Raw genomic sequence first — 22,019 nt, forward strand, 5'->3', positions numbered from 1 at the left:
TGCTTTCGACTTGGTTTAGTCGAAGACAGTAAAAAACTGTGATTTGGGAAGAAAACAAGACACGCTGAAACTTGTTTTCAATTATGAAAGTTTGTGTCTAGGCTAACTATTAAGCTGAGGCTTAGGCTTAGGTTCAGGCTGAAGCTTAATTTTTTTTCGGCGATCGCCGATTAAATGATTTCATCTTGATTTTAAATATGACATGTTCTCTTTTTTATTAGGGTGTCTGATAAGTTTTTTCGTTTTTTCTCAGTTTTCTTTGTTTCTCAAGCATTTTTTTTGTGATTACACAGTAGTCAGTGTGTAATGAAAATAACCTCAGCGATCAGAATCGCCAATTTTTCCCGGTCACCGCTCTGCCCTGCTCGTAATCCAACAAGTGAAGAAGACCCAATTCCTGAAATAATATTAAATTGTTTAAAAAATAGTGTGTATTACATGCCCCCATTTGAAAAGTAATTTTTTAAGTTAAAAATTGAAAAAAAAACGTGTGAAATATTCGGTACATTTTAATTTTCCCCACCACTTTATTTTAACACTGAATATTTCAAATTTAATTCACACGTGAATGTTTATTTTAAGACTTTTTTTAATTTTTAGGCTTAGGAAAAACCATTACTCAGCAGTTAAGACAGAAGAAGGTCACGTTTTTACTATTGTAAATATTCTTGAAAAAGTGGTGGGGGAAAAAAAAGTACCGAATATTCTTATACTTTAGGCTTACGAAAAAACCATTTCAAAGCCTAAACAGTGAATATGCAAATCACGTTCAACTTAAACGGACATATAAATGTAAATTTAATTTAATTTTAAAATGAGGGCATGTAATACACAAGTACCAAAAATATTAAATAATAAATTCACGTTTCGATAAATTGCAAAATTTTCTGCGAAACGTACTTTGTGCTTGAAATAAGACGTGTCTGAATCCTCATGATTCTTGCTTATCAACCTTTCTTTGCCTTCCTTGAAAACTTCTTTACAAACTACATAAAAAGCAATTGAACCTAAAATCTTCTTGAGCCATGTGACAAAGTTTATCTACTAATCTTCAAGAATAAACTTTTAAAATTCATAGAGCTTTCTTCACAACGAAACCTGCTCCGGGAGCTTCCCTCTGAAAAAAACATGTCATTTCGTTTTTTCGCACCTTTGCGACTTTCCACGATGAAAAATAGTGTCCCATGGGATGGTTTGGATGACATCAAAATGAAACTGTATTTTCAAAAAAACCCCCTTTGAATAGGACTAAATGTCCCTGGAGTAACACCCAATGACAAGAGACTTTGATCTCAATTAATTTTGAACTTAAAGCTTCTGCTTGATATACCAATAGGAGAGCACAGTGTGAACAACTTTTCATAATTCTCACGGCACCAGCACCCGTAGTACATCAAAATGAAACTGTAATTTCAAAAAAAAAAAAACCCCTTTGAAAAGGACTAAATGTCCCTGGAGTAACACCCAATGACAAGAGACTTTGATCTCAATTAATTTTGAACTTAAAGTTTCTGCTTGATATACCAATAGGAGAGCACAGTGTGAACAACTTTTCATAATTCTCACGGCACCAGCACCCGTAGTACATCAAAATGAAACTGTAATTTCAAAAAAAAAAAACCCCTTTGAAAAGGACTAAATGTCCCTGGAGTAACACCCAATGACAAGAGACTTTGATCTCAATTAATTTTGAACTTAAAGTTTCTGCTTGATATACCAATAGGAGAGCACAGTGTGAACAACTTTTCATAATTCTCACGGCACCAGCACCCGTAGTACATCAAAATGAAACTGTAATTTCAAAAAAAAAACCCCTTTGAATAGGACGAAATGTCCCTGGAGTAACACCCAATGACAAGAGACTTTGATCTCAATTAATTTTGAACTTAAAGTTTCTGCTTGATATACCAATAGGAGAGCACAGTGTGAACAACTTTTCATAATTCTCACGGCACCAGCACCCGTAGTACATCAAAATGAAACTGTAATTTCAAAAAAAAAACCCCTTTGAATAGGACGAAATGTCCCTGGAGTAACACCCAATGACAAGAGACTTTGATCTCAATTAATTTTGAACTTAAAGTTTCTGCTTGATATACCAATAGGAGAGCACAGTGTGAACAACTTTTCATAATTCTCACGGCACCAGCACCCGTAGTACATCAAAATGAAACTGTAATTTCAAAAAAAAAACCCCTTTGAATAGGACGAAATGTCCCTGGAGTAACACCCAATGACAAGAGACTTTGATCTCAATTAATTTTGAACTTAAAGTTTCTGCTTGATATACCAATAGGAGAGCACAGTGTGAACAACTTTTCATAATTCTCACGGCACCAGCACCCGTAGTACATCAAAATGAAACTGTAATTTCAAAAAAAAAACCCCTTTGAATAGGACGAAATGTCCCTGGAGTAACACCCAATGACAAGAGACTTTGATCTCAATTAATTTTGAACTTAAAGCTTCTTCTTGATATACCAATAGGAGAGCACAGTGTGAACAACTTTTCATAATTCTCACGGCACCAGCACCCGTAGTACATCAAAATGAAACTGTAATTTCAAAAAAAAAAAAACCCCCTTTGAAAAGGACTAAATGTCCCTGGAGTAACACCCAATGACAAGAGACTTTGATCTCAATTAATTTTGAACTTAAAGTTTCTGCTTGATATACCAATAGGAGAGCACAGTGTGAACAACTTTTCATAATTCTCACGGCACCAGCACCCGTAGTACATCAAAATGAAACTGTAATTTCAAAAAAAAAAAAACCCCTTTGAAAAGGACTAAATGTCCCTGGAGTAACACCCAATGACAAGAGACTTTGATCTCAATTAATTTTGAACTTAAAGTTTCTGCTTGATATACCAATAGGAGAGCACAGTGTGAACAACTTTTCATAATTCTCACGGCACCAGCACCCGTAGTACACCAAAATGAAACTGTAATTTCAAAAAAAATCCCCTCTGAATAGGACGAAATGTCCCTGGAGTAGCACCCAATGACAAGAGACTTTGATCTCAATTAATTTTGAACTTAAAGCTTCTTCTTGATATAGGAAGAGCACAGTGTGAACAAATTTTCAAAATTCTCATGGCACCACCAACCAAAAATGGGGTCGCTGGGCGCCTCAATTCGACCCCTTGCCACCTCCACATCGAACATACCTCTAGAGCCATCCTTGGATAACTCCCCGAGCACAACCAACGGCTGGATAAACCCGCTCTTTACGACGAAGGCCATACAGAAAGAAATGCGCCGTGAATTTTACAGAAGAATTCACAATCCCATGGTATTCTAGGCAGACCTGCACCCGAAATGGCTGAAGAAGAGAAGGACCTGCCCAGTAAAACAAGTGGAATTGCCCAGAATTAGATGTGGTCAATCAATGGTGATACTGCCTATACAGCAAAAGTAACAGAAAATAATCGACCTTTACGCGGATAGTGTGGATATGTCTCAGGAAGTACTCTACATATGCTAGCCTGCCCCTTTCAACGCCCACTCACCCGACAAAACTATGAGAAGAACCCAAAACCCTCGACAAAGGCACTGGGCGTGTTCACAAAACTTTTCCGTCCAGGATGATCACCGTGATCCATAGACTTCCCTAAAGTCCCTTGTGGTACCATGCACCACTACTATTACTACTACTGAAATAAAACTGGAATTTCAAAAAAGGAACCCCAAAAAAAAAGAAAAAAAATACGATTTGTCTTCCAGTTTTGAATATCCAAATTCCGGTGTATCCAAGGCTCCAGCCACTCTCGACTTTCGTAGAACAAAAGACCATTCCGTAAATGACAACGATCGGAATGTGCCCTCCGCTTCTCCAGAAATATGCAGAGTAGGTTTCCATTGAGACATCAGAATTGAGTATGTAGGCTTCCTGAAGGAAACAAAACGGTTAATATCACTTTGTTATCGGATTTTTGACTGACAAGATGTCTACTAGGTAGGCACAACTGGCTCGGAAATAAATCAACGACTTTCTTTTTTGTTAAAGGCGGAGTACCGAAATCTGGGAAGTATTTTTAATTGACTCCAAATTTTCCCCCGAATATCTATGTGAAAAAACTCAAAAAAAAATCCCCTGATTTTATATTATTTATTGAAATTGCGATTTTTATTTCGTGACCCAAGGCTGATTTCAAATGCGCCCCGTTCAATAGAACGCGTTCGCATCATTTTATTTTATTTATTTCGTTCCGATTTTCGTTTTTCAAAATGTTTTCTTAATTTTCGTGTGTTTTTTTCCGGTTTTTAACAAATATATTTATGTATCGATATATATAAATATATATATATATATATATATATATATATATATTTATGTATCGATATATATATATATATATATATATATATATATATATATATATATATATATATATATATATATATATATATATATATATATATATATATATATATATATATATATATATATATATATATATATATATATATATATATATATATATATATATATATATATATATATATATATATATATATATATATATATATATATATATATATATATATATATATATATATATATATATATATATATATATATATATATATATATATATATATATATATATATATATATATATATATATATATATATATATATATATATATATATATATATATATATATATATATATATATATATATATATATATATATATATATATATATATATATATATATATATATATATATATATATATATATATATATATATATATATATATATATATATATATATATATATATATATATATATATATATATATATATATATATATATATATATATATATATATATATATATATATATATATATATATATATATATATATATATATATATATATATATATATATATATATATATATATATATATATATATATATATATATATATATATATATATATATATATATATATATATATATATATATATATATATATATATATATATATATATATATATATATATAATTAAAAAACCGGAAAAAACAGACGAAAATGAAGAAAACATGTTGAAAATCGAAAATCGGAACGAAATAAATAAAATAAAATGAGTCAAGCGCGCTCCAATGAACGGCGCGCATTTGAAATCAGTCTTGGGTACGGAAATTAATTGTATTTGATTTTTGGCAAAAAATATTTTCAACGAATTTTTAAAATCGTTTTCACAAAATCAGATATTTGGAGTCTAATTTAAAAAAAGGAAAAATTGAAACATTCTTGATATTTTGAAAAATAAAACTTTTTTAAATGTCAGCAGGAATTAAATGAAGAATAATTTAATTTGTCTTTAAAATTCGTGTCTTTTTGCAAAATTTAGTAAGTTTTTTTGTAAAAATTCGTTTTCAAACGAATTTTGGACTATTTAGTTTTAAAAAAATCCGATTTTTTTTTCTAAATAACTTTTTTTTCATATGGAGAATTGAAATTTTGTTTTTTTTTCAAAGGGAGCACTATTCACGGCTACTCTCTAATTCAAAAACAAAATAAATTAATGTGATGAACGGTCTCTGCGTCTCATACAAGCGAGAGAGAGAGAGTTATTACTCGGATTTTGCACTGAAAACGAAAAAGGGGTTTAAAGGTAACAGAGTGAATGATATTAAAATAAGAGTTGCTACTGATAGTCGTACAAAAAACTAAAACCAGTCTATCCTATTCAGCTATTTAGAATTTATAAAAATACATAAATTTCAAAACATAAATTGCTTATTCTAGAGCTATAAATCCGCCGGCGCGTTTCAAATTGCGCCATCGGGCGCAAAGAATTAATGTATGCTTAAATTGCCCGAAAAAAAGAACAACAAGTCCGCGTCAATCTTAACGTTGTGAGTTTCCCATGCAAAAAAAAACACTGAACACGTGGACACGCCGGCGGCGGCACATACCAACTTACGCCGCCGCCGGCACTCGGCGCTGAGGCTGTCACAGCGTGCCGTCAAATCTCGGTTTTTTTTTCGAGCCCTAGTTTATTCCCATCTTCGTGTCGTGGAAAATTTGTTTCGCACAAATAATTACTATTTATATCTTACCTTCTTTTGCCCTCCATTTCCGGCTATTCCGTTGACAATCGTTGAAGAGACGGTGAAGTCGAAATTGCAGATTGGCAGCAAAATTGAACGTCTTGGAGATGAATCAGCTTGCCTAGTTCTTCGCGGCTCTTCTCGGGCGCTTCTGGTGACGCAAACTCTTCTAGCGACACTGAAAGAATAAAATGATTTTAAAAATCAATACATTTTGCACATCTTTTTATGCTATTTAAACTTTTATTCACCTTCTCTTTCGTGATTGACCTGCTTCGAGACGGGAATCCGTGAACGAAGAAGCCTCAAACCAGGATCGTTGAACCATATCTGAAAATAAAAACACGATTAATCAATAAAATACGACATGTGAAACATTTAAAGTAGAGAAAAATAGAGAAAAACTATAAAGTTAATCTTTTTTTTTTATTATTAATCAGTCAAATATTAATCAGTCTAGATAATTGCTAAAGCGTGAACCGAATCACGGCCTCCCAAAAACAAAAAAGCGCAAGGGAAGACCGTCTCGTCGTCTGCGCACTTATTTTCTCACACTATTTCGTCGTCTCGCGTCTCTCGTCTTTAACGCGTGCCTTTACCTCTTATTGCGTCAAAATTCTCTCTCAACGAAACAAAGGTAAAATGCGCAGGGAAATACAATTATGAGCGCCAAAGGATAGGTCAAAAAGAATTAGCAAAATGGAAAGTGCGCTCCATCGTTCGCCCACGCGATTATCGATTTCCCTTCGTGCATACTGCACGATATTCTGAAACTTTCAGAATTACCGGAAACACGAAAAACAATAAAAGATCGGAATGAAAATAATCCTATCGTGTTCAACGTATGTTTAGCTCCAAGAAAACATGTTTTAAAGAATATAATGTTTTATATGAACGAAAATCCAGAAAATTGAGAAAATTTTGTGAACTTTTTCTTTTTTTCAGAAAAAATAGGATCGTTTTTTATAATTTTTTTATTTAAATACACTCAGAATATATATTCTAACGTAGTAAACAAAGTCATAAAAAAGGAGATTAAGGACCAAACGTGTTTTTTCCAATATTCTATCAGCTATGTATTTGAAAGTCAAATTTCTCCAAAAAATGACGAATTTGTTGAAGTTTTCACAAAGTATTTTATGATATGGCAAAAAAAATTACAGTTTTGTTGATAGTTGATTATTTTTTCCTAGTAAAACGTGATCAAAATTTTTTCAAAATAACAAGTTTTAGACTTATTTTGCCCGCAAAACGAATTCCTCTGAAACAAATATCAAAGTTTTTGTCAAATCGAAAAAAATGTTGCAATTTGTTTTTCTTAATAATATCGCTGAAAGTTTGTAAAATATTTGTATGTTCTTAATGCCCGAAGTTCAGGAAAATAAAAGAAACTTGAACTTTAAATTTTTTAATTTGTGCAAAAATAACTTTTACTTCTGAAATCATGTGTGTTCATTTTCAAATTTTTATGTTGGCTACAACAATGTTGTTACAATAAGTTCGCTCGATCGATTATTGGAAAAGTGTACTTTAAAGTGTGAAACAGAAAATAATTTATCATTTATCTCCTTTTTTATGACTCTCGCCCCCTGCCAAATCCTCTGTTCTTTCTCTTGGACCCCTAAACCCCAAACATACTTACACAGTAGATAGTGTCCCCATTCTACCATCACCTACTGTTCGCGATTTGGGTCTCATCACAGACTGCAAACTCAATTTTGAACCCCACATCACAAAAATTAGCTGCCTTGCCATGCTAAGGGCCAGGCAAATCCTAAAGGCGTTTTCATCGAACTCTCCCAAATTCTATGCGCACCTATTTAAAACCTACGTTGCCCCTATCATAAACTACTGTTCTGAGATTTATTCCCCACCTCCAAACTCGGCTTTTTCGACTTTGCTCGAAAAACCATTCAGAACGTACACTAAGCGCGTCCTCCAAAGGTGCAATCTCAAATTCACCTCATACGATAACCGACTTTGCATAATGGAACTATACTCTACCAGGCACACTTGAATAAAAGCTCAAATGAAACTACTCTATAGGCTTCTTACTGGTATTTCACATTTCTCCAGTCTTAGTCAGTTTGTAAAATTCTCTAGCTCTAATAGGCGCCCAATGATTTTGGTTAGGAAGGACAGTTGCAATTCTCACTTTTTTGCTAAATCCATTCCAATTTGGAACAATCTTGTCAAAAATCAACCGGTATTTCTCTCCCCTTATCAATTTGCCAATTTTCTTGGTCTTAATTTTCCCCGGTTTTAATTATGATTTTTTCCTCTTTTATCCTATTTATCCCATCATCTTATTCCCCCCCCCCCCCCCTCCCTTGCCTTCATACTCGAGATGAACTCTTTTCTGGGTTCGTCTCGTTTCACAAATTTATTTTACTTCTTAAATTCAATTGTACAGTTGTTAATTTTATTAAGTTAAAAATAAATTCAAATTCAAAAAACCCCTGCCTAGGTCACTTCTTTAAATTTTCAATAAAGGCTGAAACAAAAAATCGGGAGTAAACATGAAGTGAGAAAGTAATTATCATATAGTTTATTGGGTTTTAATTAGACTCTATGCTACGTCCAATGACTCTATTCCGAATCGTTCTCTTTCTTAGTCGCTCTCGAACTACATGCCGATAAGGTTTATGTACCAACACGATTGCAATGCTCTCACCGAGTCCATGAAAAGCCATGACGTTCACTGCCAGATTTATCCATTCTTGACGATAATATCCAGCCAACAATGGAAGGACTACCGCCATACCAGGAACAATTATAAGCATCAGCGGGACTGAGGTTTGTAAAACCACCGCCACCAAGAATACCCTTTGATTCTGTCGAGTTTCTTTCGAAAGTGTTCTAGGTGGGACTACGTAAAGGTAGTAAACCAGACAAATCACGTGAATAAGAATGTTAACAGTTGCAATTAGTGCCATTACAGCAGTCATAAGTATATAGAGGCTTTCAGATCCACCATTGACCAGTAATATAAACACCGGAAGTATGAAGAACTCTCGTGTCGGGCACGGATAATGACTTAAGGTTTTCAGCTTTGCAGAATTGCTGCTTTCCCCAACTAGGACTATGACAATAAATGCAGCATAGTAGGGAATAAGCAAAAATGTATAATAAAGGAGTCGAGTTGATCTCCGTGATATTCGAAATCGATTTCCCTGTATTGAACTACTTCGACATTCAAACAAGCGGACATAGGAACCAACGAATCCTGAAACATTGCAATTGTTCGGCATGATAATTGAAGTTATTCCTGATCCTTACCAGTAACAATGAACCCTCCGAAAACTCCCTGATAGACAAATGGTATGCCCAACCAACTTAGCACCCCGACTCCTGCAATAGCCATAATTGGCCCAAAAATGTATGGCGTTGAAAGTGTGCATAAGAATAAATCTGTAAAAGCACAGAATAAATGGTTCAGAAATAACGACCATTGCATTTGTTTCATTTTAACCGGGGTTTGGAATATGATTAAGTAGAAGGCTAGAATTTGAAATGGTAAGGAAAATACTTGAGCAATGTGTGATGGGTAGGCAATACCTTGCCACGAGGCAAGATATGTATAGGTAATATTGCATTTTGAATAGTTTGTTGCATAATACTCTTCTAACGGTGTTGGCATTGTGTGAAATCTTACATGAAAAATGTGCAAAATCATTGTGGACAAGTTTCGACAGGTGCTTTTAACGCAGCGCCAGATCGAATCTTAGACAATTTATGAGCTAAGCTAGATTGACCAAGTGCACACCTTGTCTGAACTATTTTTGGATCATAAATTAATGTTAACTTCCGGAGTTTGGAGAGGCTTGACCGAGAAGAGAAAACGAGCAATTTATTACAGAACGAAATGCGAGTTAATGGATACTCAGATAAACTGAACCACGCAGAAAACGCCTACAAACCACACAGGAGCGTGCCTGTGTGGTATTGCGCATTGCCTGCGCTCCTTTAGCTCCTTTGAACTTTAAAGCTGTCGACGTGGCTTTACTTCATGCGCCATCCAGAATTCACGCCGGCGGCTGTAAACCACGCAGGCAACGCTTGAAAAGCACACAGGGGCTGGCAGGCTCCCGCGTGATTTTCAGGCGTTTCCTGCGTCGTTCAGCTCATCTGAGTAATATGTTACACCCAACGTTTAAACACTTTCGCTGTTAGTAGAAGCTTGGGCGTACCTTAAACATAGTTTTCAAGCAAACTTGTCAAGCAACTGATGTATTCAGGGGAGTTGACAATGTATAACTTCGGCTGTGTTTGCCAGTGAAAAACTTTGGCTAATGACCGAAGTAGCATGATTGCAAATGTCGAAAAAGTTCAGATGACGTGAAACAATCTGGCGCTCCCCAATCTAGTCCAAAACCACCTGTCTTTTTCATAAGAGTTTTGGCAATCAAACAATTTAACCATGCCAACGCCGTTAGAAGAGTACTACGCCAAAAACTACTCAAAGTCTCACATCTCACCGTTGGCTGGATATTATCGTCAAGAATGGATAAATCTGGCAGTGAACGGCATGGGTTCTCATGTACTCGGTGAGAGCATTGCAATCGTGTTGCTACACAAACTTCATCGGCATGCAGTTAAAGAGTTTCTCAAGAAGAAAACCATTTGTAATACAGGCAACCAAATTTTATTCCACTATTATGTTACTAGCTATAAGCTCTTTCATATGACTCAGAGAAGTTTAAGAATGTTCCATAATTCTCGAGTTATGATTAAAAAATCCAGTTTTAAGGCTATACATTGTACATCCTTTTTTTTAAATGAAAACAAGCATTTATTAGCAAAATCACCTATTTTTCAGAAGGTAAATTAGAGTTTGCGCTAGGAAAAATTAGTTTTTTCCCACATTAATCAATCAACTGAAATCAGTACTGAAATTTTGAACCAAAATATCTCGGAGCTCCCCGGTGATTAGTAGCTGGATTTTTCGGAGGAATTACCTGGAGCCTTCTCCTATTGGATGCCGGTATTGTCACTTTGAAGTATAGAGTTAGGTGTTAAAGCTTCCCTTGTTAGTAACTAGTTTATAGCGCTTCGCAGTAAATTTAATCTTAACTCTTCTTGAGCCACGTGACAAAGCTTATCTACTAATCTTCAAGAATAAACCTTTCAATTTCATAGAGCTTTCAGGTTTTTTCTTCCCAACGAAACCTGCTCCGGGAGCTCCCATCTAAAAAGAGCCGGGGGAAAAGTTGGTGAAGTGTGACATGTCATCTCATCGTTTTCTCGTTTTCTCGCACATTTGCGACTTTCCAAACGACAAAAAATAGTGTCCCATGGGATGGTTTGGGTGACAATACAAGAAACAACGTTGTCGTTTTTGGCGGCGGCGGCACGGCTTTCGAAACGTTTTGTGTGAATTTTAGATATATTTTCAAACACCAGAACACTCACTTAGAATTCAGCAATTTCAACATGGGTACTGTAGCTCCAGAATTACGTGAACACCGGGGACTTTACCAATTTTGCGAATAACCAAAAATTCGTCATACTGTAGCTTCAAGCACAGGATGCAACGATACAAATTCATAGGCTTTTTTCATAAATTATGAGTGTATCATTATTATTTTTGCCTGATGAATAAATATAAATACTGTATTTCCTCTATTAGTAAGGCGCCTTTAATAGTTCTGCAAATGAAATCACTGATCAGTTCAAGATCCTTGGTATTTGGGAGAGCATTGGTTGAGAAACTCGAAATTTGTGAGTGATTGGGGTATTAGTATTCACAGATTGAACAGAGGGTAAATAAGAGATCGTAAAATTTCTAAAAATAGACTAATGTGGTAAAATAATAAGAGAACGCGTGAAAAACGAAAAAAGAACCCACCGAATGGTCATTTTGGAACATAATTGCAGAAGAAAACAAAAAAAAAGAACATGACCTTTTTCGGTGCGAAGACATAAAATACAAATGACAGCAGAGAGCACACTAAAAGACTTGAGCGTTCAATCGATTGGATAAACGCAATAATTTTCTAAGCAGCGTCGGTAAAGAAACTGAGACCCTCTGCTTTTTTTTCATTGAATTTTTGCCTTTTCCTTGTGCAAAACGTCAAAGTTGATGATACACACGAAAAATATGACAACTCTATCAATTCAATAGATAGATAATGTGCCTTTCTATGCTAATTTGTGGTAGAAATTAATATAAACTGTCTTATTTTGTAATGAAAAAATTAGAAAAACTTTTTTGAAACATAGTATTGCACCCTTTCAATTTTTTTGTAACCAACCTCCACTTCAAATTCGAATATTCTAATTTCAAGCTCTACATTTAATTTATAAATTCTCAACTTTGAATTTTTAGTTATTTTTCATTTTCCAAGTTGCCCCCTATTCTCCAATATAAAATTCTCGATTTCCCTCACTAAAATGAAATCCATCATGGTCTCAAGAGTGGGGTGTGCTCCAAAAATGTGCAAATTCGTCGTCATTCGTCGCGTCACAAAGGAGAAGCTCTAAAGATTGAAAAAGTGATAAGAAGAAAGGGAATTGTGTCGTCTTGTCGCCGCATCTACATCACAGAAGGCGTTAGGCAAGCGGAGGGGTGTAATCCCCCCACCGCCCGTAAAGCCTCCACCCGGGTGTCTCTTAAATGTCATAGTACACTTAACATTATAAAAAATAGATATTGAAGAACAGTTACAGTATCTGAAATTAGCTGGAGCAAAAAACACTGACAACACATTTTGCTCAATAGTAGTTTTCAGAATCTAAGATTGGAATTTTTTAAATCGTCTGAAATTCCTCCGGAACTTCTAAAATTCGGCAAAGTCTGAAAAATCTGAAATCTTTGAAAAACCCAATATTTTTAACTTCCAGATCAAAGAAAGCCATTTGGATTTTGAAAATAATTTGCTTTAACTTAACACTGCTCTGCTCCAGGAAAAACATTAGTAAAATTTTAAAATTTTAATTATTACCATGGAATTTTTTTTGGTTAAAAAAATTGAATAAAAATTTCGAATTTTTATAACTAAATCAACGTAAATATTCTAGACAGATCCCAAATCTCAAAACTTTCTTCAAATTTGGAACATTTGGCTCAACTGAATCGGCGTTAGAAACCCATAAATCACATAACCCGTCGTCTTCTCCTCTCCCCCTCTTTTCTACCAAATTCCCAAAGATGTAATCTCATGAAGAAGTGTGCAAATTGATACATGTGTGCTCCAATGTATAGATTTTTATCTGCTTCAAAACGTGTCAGAACATTTATTAAAAAACCTGCAAAAAACAAAGATTAGAAAATATCAAAATTGGCCGAGTAGCGACTCAATTACTCCGTATCAAACATTTAACCATTCAATGTAGAATTTTATTATCTTCATGTTTGCCTCTTGAATCAAGTTTCTAGGACCACAATGAACAAAGTTATGACAATTTTGCGACTCGTTAACAGTGTGATACGGAGTTTTTTTGAAATCTGAGGAATTGTTTCGAAATTTTTGTAGCTGTTAAAGTAAGGTTTTTTAAATTAATAATATTAATTTGAAAGACAAGGCATTTTTAATTTAAAAGCTAGCAGTTTGACCTAATTGTAAGTCGCTGCTCAGCCTCCGTATCACAGTTTAAACTATAGCTTTCGCAGAATTTTAAGTTGAAAATTTGCACCAAAATTTTAGAAGCAAAATAAACAAATATATGATAATTTTAAAGTGGCGAGTCGCTACTCAGCTAATTTGGTAGATCACGCCGGGTCGCTGCTCAGTCAAAATTTAAGCGGCCATAGCCTTGTTAATTTGAACCGTAGAACTTTTGTGTAAGAGGCAAAGTTTGAGAATGTAGAATTTCGCATCGAATGGTGTGTTATACGATGTGATCCGGAGTCATTGAGTCGCTATTCAGCCAAAATTTCAAATTGCTATGAAACTAGGAAGCTTGTGCATTATAGAAAAGATTTTCAGAAACCAACTTCACTGATAGTTTTAAAGTTCTAAGCCAAGAACTTTTATTTTTCTCTCTCCATATAATTCAGCAACCCCCAATCAAAAAGACCATCCTCCGGGGGGTACTGTACCTGCCTGCCAGAATTCATTTGAAATCGACGTATCATCGTAAAACGAGAATACACGGGGCGGCATGCAAAAGAAAAGAGGGATTGTGGTAAAACAACACGGTTCGGTTAGTACTCTCATCTATTGTTATGATAATAAGGTTGTAACAGACCCCTCTTGGATGGACAGACCCTTTATGGTACATGGATAATGGGCAGTTTGCAGATAATTTCAAACATGGCACGAAAATTACTGGAACTTTTAAATAAATATTTTTACTTCTTCAGAAACCTCATTGGATATAGTTTTAAAAATTGAAAATGTAGCAAAATTAAAAAAAAAACCAAATTTCCTTGAAATTTTTACTTAGACTCACATTTTAGATGAGCTTTCAGGAATTTGGAGTATTAAAATACCGAAAATTTTCTTCAAATTTGCTAGTCAACAATGAAATTATCCATGGAACCCGAATTTTTGCATTTCAAGCATTAATGTTATTTTGTATTTTTGAATAAAATCTGAGTTTTCCAATTTTGCAAGACTATTGTATTACTTAAAGCGAAAATAATAGTGGGGATTTTGTAGAGAAAACAGAAAAAAATCCTAAAAATTAAAAAAAAAACATTTTTCTTGTATTTTTAAAATTTTTCTAAAAAATTTTCTTCAAATTTTTATGCATACATATACTCATTATATAATACTTTAAATGTGAAATTTGAAAAGCTCTTCGAAAAATTTTAACTTTAATTGAAAACTTTAGGATTTTGAATTTTCCTTGTAATTGGGGGGTTTTTTTTTGAAATTTAAATTTTTTTAATGAATTCATTGGTTTTTTTAAATGTCTAGAACTAACAAGCTATCTAAAAACAACAAATTGATTAAAAAATAAAACAATTCCAATAAAAAATTTGAAAAATTCAAAAAAAAAGTTTTGTTTAAAAATTTCAACTCCTTTTAACTTTGCTCAAAGTTACCCTATCTACTTAATTTTTTGTTAAATTTTTTCTCCAAAATGTCGAAAACCACAAATATTAGTAAAACTAATCAGAATCCTACAAGTAGGCCCAGATATCTCTCAGATCATAAACCATTATCTGTGAGAACCATAAAAGGAGCCATAAAATGCGTTGCGCGCAAGAGAGAGAAGAAGAATGTGTGATGATAATTAGTCAATCTGTTCAACGGAGGTGATTACGATTACTGTACTACCGTATCGACAACCCGCTGTTTTCCTTTTTTTTTCTACCTGATTTTACAGTTTTTAGGGGTTAACTGGGGCATGTGTAAATAGGTACAAAGTGGAGCGTATTGATTTTCGCTTGAATTTAGCGAGATTTTAACCTTAAGTTATTGATTTTGATTTTTTCATTGAGAAAATTTAATTTTTACATCACTCTTGGACCTAAAAATAATATTTTTTGAGAAAAAAGAAAAATTCGACTTTAGTTTTTTTCTTTCAAATGTATGTCTGATAAATAAATGTCCTAATATATTTTTAACAGTTTCAAAAAAAAAACAATCGAATTCGAAAGTTAGCTAAAATATTAATCTTCAGAAAAGTTAAGCATTTCTGAAATTTGACGAAATTTCTAAAAATTGAAAGAATTTTCAAAATTTCAAAATTGGTCATTATTTAATTTTTTAAAATTGAAACAATAAAATATTTTGTTCGAATTCTATTAATAGTCATTAATTTAATATATTTAATATACCACGTAACTTTTCGAAAAATTCAGGTCAAAATTTGACTGGAAATATAAATTTCCATCAAAATTACGAGGTTTTGAAATTTTTTCCAAACTTTAATTTTTTTTCGAAATTTTGGAATATTCGAAAAAACTAAGGTTTTCAATAATTTTTTATTTGTTAAAACTGTGTTTTAATTACATTTCATGTAAGTTTGAAATTAAAAAAAAATTTCAGCCTTGAAATTTCAATTGAAAAATCCAGAAAAATAGCCTCACAAAATTCAATAAATTTGGTGTAAAAACGTAAGTTTTGATGATTTTTATTTTGATTTTTTTGTAAAAAAACATAACATTGCTTTAAAGTCAAAAATAAACAGGAAATATTGATTTTCAGCAAAGTTTAAAAATTCTAGATTATTTTTAACAACTCCTAAAATTTTCAAAATTATAAATTCATTTATTTTTAAAACAATCTTAAATTTAAGAATCTAAAGTATTCAATTAAAATTATGGAACATCTGGACCCCAGTTTTCCCTTCAGAAGCTCCTCCCACCTCCCTTTCTGCAATTGGCCAGCTCCGCCCATTTACTGGCGGAGGGGTGCTTGTGAAATCGGAATTCACACTTATATATTCTCAAGCTATTCTCTAACGTATTCTTCTTTTAATTCGGGGAAAATATCTGAAAATTGTCAGAAAAATAACTGGAAATTTTTATAGTCCCGGAGCTTCTTATTCCATAAGATACTAAATTTTGAAAAAAAATGTCAAAAAGATGTGCAAGTGATAGAGATGATAAAGATTCGGAGCCCGTTAAGGTAAGCTTGGCTGAAAGTTTTTTAAAAGGATTTGTGGAGTTTTGAACTATTTGACTGAAATATTAAACAAGTGTTTTCTGGCAGAAAAGGTGTATTTTCAGCGTTAAAACTGCTAAAACCCGGTTTGAAGCTATCTAAAAAGACAAGAAAATCAATAATAAAGTTATCTGGAAAGATTTGTAATTTCTCGTATTTTAAGGGAATTTCTCTTACCATTTTTTGTAATAAAACACCTCAAAACTCCCAAAACGCCTCCAAAACCCAAATTTTCATTCCAGAAACCCCGTTTTTCGATTGCCAACATTCTTGATGAAGTAGAAGACGAGGAAGATGTGGAAGTTGATGTTGAAGACGTGGATGACGTGGATTTATCATCAATTCCATCGAAAAGTCCTGAAAGATCAAGGGGTCGGCCGAAGATTGGCTTGAAAATGAAGGTGGGCTACTCAGTTCATTTTTTATTTGTACTGAAATTAATAGAAAATATAAGTTTCGATAAATTTGCTTCTTGAACCAACTTTCTTGGATTCAAATGAACAAAGTTATATGAAACAACAGCGTGGCTTTAATATTGGCTGAGTAGCGGCTCAATGACTCCGTATCACACTAATTCATACACAAATCGACGCAAAATTTTAGGATCTCAAACTTAGTCTTTTTATCAAAACTCTAGCGTCAAAATGAGCACATATATGGCGATTTGAAATATTTGGCTGAGTAGCGACCTTTTTTTGCTGAAAAGCCCAAAATTTTCAATAAAATTTGGCAAGATTTGAGGAAACTCCGTATCACCTGGGTCGCTACTCAGCAAATTATCAAAATTGTTTTAGCTTTGTTCATTTTGGTCATAAAGAATTGAAACAAAATACATTGTGTAGCTCATAAAAATTTGCGTCGATTCGTGTTAAATTCGAATTTTATACGGAGTCCTTGAGTCGCTACTCAGCCAATATTGACAAAAAACGAGAGTTAGCCCACAATTTTCAAATTTTTTGTCTAAAAACTGTTTTTTCTTGGTTTATTAATATTTTATTATAATTTGTAACCTATATCATAAAAATAATTTTTGTTTTTAATAAAAATGAAAAAACATTTTTCAGGAAGGAAATCTACCAATCGAGTGCAAATTAGAGGGGTCCGAGCTATGGGCGAAATTCTTCGATTTGGGCACAGAGATGATTATCACAAAAAGTGGAAGGTAAGATTTATATTACAAAGTTAACGGGAAATTGCAAAAATCAAAAAAAAAAAAAAGAAATTTAAAATTTAGATAATTTTGAGATTTTGATAATGGAAAATTTTTTCTTAAAAAATACGATTTTTTTTTTTGAAAATTTGAAAATTTCTTTTTTTTGGAAAAAGAAACGGATAAACCCTTTTATCTAAATTACTTGTTTCTTTTTCTATTTTGTTACCCCATTTCGAGCTAATTTGTGAAAAAAGGAAGATCCTCTTTGACCCTCTTTATGGACCCCCATAAAGGAGGGGTGTATACTAGTTGTCACTTAGTTAAATGAGCTTTTTTCGCGAATTTTCGGAACATTGTAGGTGGGAAAACACAAAAAAATGGTTAGTTAAAAAAAAGGGAAATTAGGAAAAAACTTTTTTTTTGAAATTTACAAAACAATTTTTTGAGTCAAATTTTTTTCTGAAAATCTATAACAATTACTTTTTGAAGGCTTTTTTAAATGAATTATTAATTTTTTGTACTGTTTTTAAATATTTACTTTAAAGTTTATAAGCCAAATCGTTGAAAATTGTAAAAATTAATTTTTAAAAAGTTACTTTTTAATTTCATTAAAATATTTTGAGAGAATTTAAATTAAAAAAACAAATTTTTAAAATTTTGCATTTTTAGGAAATTCTAATTTTTTCACAAATTAAAAAAAACTGAATTTTACAAATAACGCAAATTTTTAAATTATCTAAATTCAGAGTATTATTTTTCAATAATGGTTTAAAAAATAGTATCCTATAAAAAACAATAACTATTCAATTCAAACACCTAACATACCCCAGGCACGGCCCAAAACCAAATTTTAAGCGAAGATCGTGGTAAAATTTTTTTGGACGATTTCCAAAATTATGGAAAAAATTTTTTGTAAAAATTTTTGAAAATTCGAATTTCAAAATATTTTCAACAAGTTGAAATCTCTACAATTCCACCAAATTTTTAAAAATATTACTACAACCACGTTTTCTCAAAAAAAATCAATAACCCGTCCCGATCCGAACACCTACAGTACCCCCTGTCAAAGGTACCCCGCCCAATCAATTTGTGTGGTTTGTAGGGAATATGGTTGTATTTGTAATTGGTTTCATCTTTTTGAATGTCTTTTTTTTCTTCGTCGTCTTCAACATTTCTCTGAATACCCATCAAATACCACATTCATCAATTCAGAAGATGTAGTAGTACGGAGGGCTGTGATTGAATTCTGTCTTTGATGGGTCACTTGGGAATTAGGATTACTGTAGAATAGATAATGATTTTGGTGATGGGAAATGTCAAGTAATATAGAAAAATAATTAGAGTACAAAATATTGAAAATATGATGAAAAAATGTCAATTTTGAAGAAAGTTATGATGGTTTAAAAAAATTTGAAAAAAAATTGGAAATTTTTCCAAAAAAAGTTTCACAAGAACTTTTGTGGAGCTTGAAATTTTTTGAAACTGTGTGTAATCTCTGATTATCAGTTTAGTCAATAAGTTGCTAGTTCACAAATTATAGAACTTACATTTTTGAGTATTCTGCCATTTGAAAATTGTCTGATAGATTCCTTTGTTTTTAAGATCCATGGGTTTCTAGTTTGTCTCAAAAAGTTTTAGTTTCCAATGCAAACCCCTAATTTTGGCAGTGGCAAGTGACATTCAGCTGAAAATTGTGGAAAATAACTAGAAAACATAATAAGTTTCAAAAAAATGCCTAAAGAAAATCTAATTCTTTTTACAAAATTGTTTTTTCCAAATTTTCCAAATTTTTCCAAAGTCCCTAATATATATGTTTCCAGGCGAATGTTCCCAACAGTTAAAGTTTCCTTCACAAATGTAATACTAGATGCTCTATATTATATCTTCCTAGATGTAGTCCCAGTGGACTCCAAAAGGTAACTTTTTCCCTTCAAAACTTTTTTTCTAGAAATTAAATCTTCATAATTCCAGATACCGTTACATCTACAACAAATCAGCTTGGCTCACAGCCGGTAAAGCGGAGCCTGTGCCAAAAAATCGATATTACCTTCACCCGGACTCCCCATTTACCGGTGATCAACTGCTGAAGCACGTGATTTCGTTTGAAAAGACTAAATTGACAAATAACGAGGTGGATAAGACGGGTCATGTGAGTATTTTCATTTGAATAAAAATTGTATGGAAAAATTAAAGTTATTTTCGATGTTGTTAGGAACATTTTGAGCATTTTTCAGGGCCCTAGCTACTTATCGCACAAATTGGCTGAGTAGCGACTCTGTCTCCGTATCACAATATATAGCATTTTACGCATAATTTCATGATCTCCAATTTTTTCTCTTGGACACAGATCCAGCAGTTCTCATTTTTCTACTTTTTGTTTATACTTTTTCACCAGCTCAGAAACTTAAAGATTAATCGGTCAAATTTTGAAAAAACTCCGTATCTTACGATTACCAAGTCGCTACTCAGCCAATTACCAAGATTGTCATAACTTTGTTCATTTTGGCCCTAGAGACTTGCTCCAAAATACAAATCAGAAGATTTTCAGACTAAAATATGAGTTTTCAGCTAATCCTAAACTCAATGCACAAATACCAGCCACGTATTCACATTGTCCAACGCCAGAAAGCCAACCCCTTGGACCCCAACAAAGTAGTGATGAGTGAAGAAAAACACTGCACCTACACATTTCCAGAAACACAATTTATGGCAGTGACGGCTTATCAAAATCAGTTGGTATGGCTACTAGGTTTTTCTGAAAAAAAGTTCTGAAATTCCAGATAACAAAGCTGAAAATCGAGAAAAACCCTTTTGCAAAGGGGTTTAGGGATCCTACAGGAAGGTCGCCGGATGAAATGTAGGTTTTTTTATAGATTTTGGGGAGTTGGCGGTTGTTACAAAAGATTGCAAATTTTTGAAAAATCGCAAAAAAGTTATATACTAAAAAATCTGAAATTTTCGAATTTCCTACTCAAAACCTCTCAATTTTTCAGGGAAAGGTCCCCAGGCGACATGATGCTCTCCAACTTCTACCACTCCTCTGCTCTGCAGCAGGCAATGTTTCAGCAGTGCCTGAGCAAGACTCTTCAGTTGAATCCATCAATTATGATGCTTTATCAGAATGTTTTTCCAACGGGGAATTCGTTGCCAGCAGCACCGACGGTACCCGGCAATCCTGCAGAAATTTCAATAAAGTAGGTTTTTGAAATTAAAAAAAGGAAAATTGAATCCGCGATACACCCGTAACGCAGAATACAATTCTTTCTCGAAAAGAGGAAATTCGGCTTTATTTTGTTGCTCGCTTCAATTTGACACCCATTTCGATATGATTTGCTCAATTTTAAAATTTTAGACAAAACCGCAACGCGACCGCGACGCAGCGGCGTCGCATAACTAAACAGCCTTTCCGTAAAAGTAATTAGCAAAATTAAAAAAAAATTTTCCTGACAACTTCAAGGTTCAATCGCCACATAAATTTTTTGTTAATTAATTTTTTGCGCAAAAACCGCGACGCGACCGCGCCGTGCGCCCAAAAGTTCGAAATTGTCAGAAATATGTAAATCAGCACGTGGTGTCAAAGTGTCTCATTTGAGTTTGATCTACAAAAAATGCGGGAGAAGAGACGCAGACTTTTCAACTAATTTCGCATGATTAAGAGCGTGTTGACGTCACGTTTTTATGGGGAAACATTCCCGCATTTTTTGTAGATCAAACCGAAATGAGACACTTTGACACTACGTGAATCAGCTTTTAAAAACTCAAACGTTTAACTTTTAAAAGAAATTAGAACATTTTTGAGTTTTAAGAAGCTTCATATCTGAAAATCTCTGAAACTTCTTTAACTTCAAAATGTTCAAAGTTCTCAATGATTTTGATAGTTTTGTTTCAAAGTATGTATTTCTTTTATTGAGAGTCCTCATTTGACACCCAATTCGACTGTGTTCCTCAAAATTTGAAAACTTTCACAAGAACCGCGACGCGACCGCTCCACATACTAAAACTGAAAAACTTCTAGCAAAATGTGTATATTTTTCAGATCAGAATAGCTCGCTGCAAATCGTCTTCCACGTGTAAATAACGCAATTGGCCATTTTTTGCAAAATCTTTAATTTTTTAGTGTAATTTTTCTGTAATTTTTTGTGGTGGTATTCATATGATATCCGGTTTTAAATTTGTGTGCATGCATGTGTCTGAATATTTGAATTTGAATAAAAAAATTGATGTAAAAAAATTAATT

At 33.2% G+C, this 22,019-nt stretch overlaps 3 protein-coding genes across 3 annotated transcripts; 1 reads left to right on the forward strand and 2 right to left on the reverse strand.

Annotated features, from left to right (window-relative positions):
- Positions 1–325: 325 nt before the first annotated feature.
- Positions 326–6,398, reverse strand: T27A1.1 (uncharacterized protein; the record flags this gene model as incomplete). Its single annotated transcript, NM_061347.2, has 4 exons — positions 326–397; positions 3,712–3,891; positions 6,080–6,248; positions 6,322–6,398. 4 exons carry the CDS (start codon positions 6,396–6,398, stop codon positions 326–328), a joined length of 498 nt encoding a protein of 165 aa, NP_493748.2.
- Positions 6,399–8,603: 2,205 nt separating this feature from the next.
- srh-105 (Serpentine Receptor, class H) lies at positions 8,604–9,714 on the reverse strand. The gene is made up of 2 exons (NM_061348.3): positions 9,350–9,714; positions 8,604–9,296 (listed from the first exon to the last, which is right to left on the reverse strand). The coding sequence occupies exons 1-2, from the start codon at positions 9,708–9,710 to the stop codon at positions 8,629–8,631; spliced, it is 1,029 nt and encodes a 342-aa protein (NP_493749.2). The 5' UTR covers positions 9,711–9,714; the 3' UTR covers positions 8,604–8,628.
- A 6,693-nt stretch (positions 9,715–16,407) lies between these two features.
- On the forward strand, positions 16,408–22,019 carry mab-9 (T-box protein 12). The gene is made up of 9 exons (NM_061349.9): positions 16,408–16,593; positions 16,872–17,030; positions 17,694–17,791; positions 19,603–19,698; positions 19,754–19,931; positions 20,351–20,518; positions 20,563–20,639; positions 20,776–20,976; positions 21,819–22,019. The coding sequence occupies exons 1-9, from the start codon at positions 16,540–16,542 to the stop codon at positions 21,826–21,828; spliced, it is 1,041 nt and encodes a 346-aa protein (NP_493750.1). The 5' UTR covers positions 16,408–16,539; the 3' UTR covers positions 21,829–22,019.

Source organism: Caenorhabditis elegans, chromosome II (assembly GCF_000002985.6).
Source record: "Caenorhabditis elegans chromosome II".
Classification (NCBI taxonomy): domain Eukaryota; kingdom Metazoa; phylum Nematoda; class Chromadorea; order Rhabditida; family Rhabditidae; genus Caenorhabditis; species Caenorhabditis elegans.

Excerpts from the sequence above, each read along its gene's own strand:
- srh-105 (NM_061348.3), bottom strand. The coding sequence starts at position 9,710 with ATGCCAACACCGTTAGAAGAGTATTATGCAACAAACTATTCAAAATGC. Across the intron at positions 9,297-9,349 it reads CGGAGGGTTCATTGTTACTG|GATTCGTTGGTTCCTATGTC; the intron begins GTAAGGATCAGG and ends GCAATGTTTCAG.
- mab-9 (NM_061349.9), top strand. The coding sequence starts at position 16,540 with ATGTCAAAAAGATGTGCAAGTGATAGAGATGATAAAGATTCGGAGCCC. Across the intron at positions 16,594-16,871 it reads AAGATTCGGAGCCCGTTAAG|AAACCCCGTTTTTCGATTGC; the intron begins GTAAGCTTGGCT and ends TTTTCATTCCAG. Across the intron at positions 17,792-19,602 it reads ATTATCACAAAAAGTGGAAG|GCGAATGTTCCCAACAGTTA; the intron begins GTAAGATTTATA and ends ATATGTTTCCAG.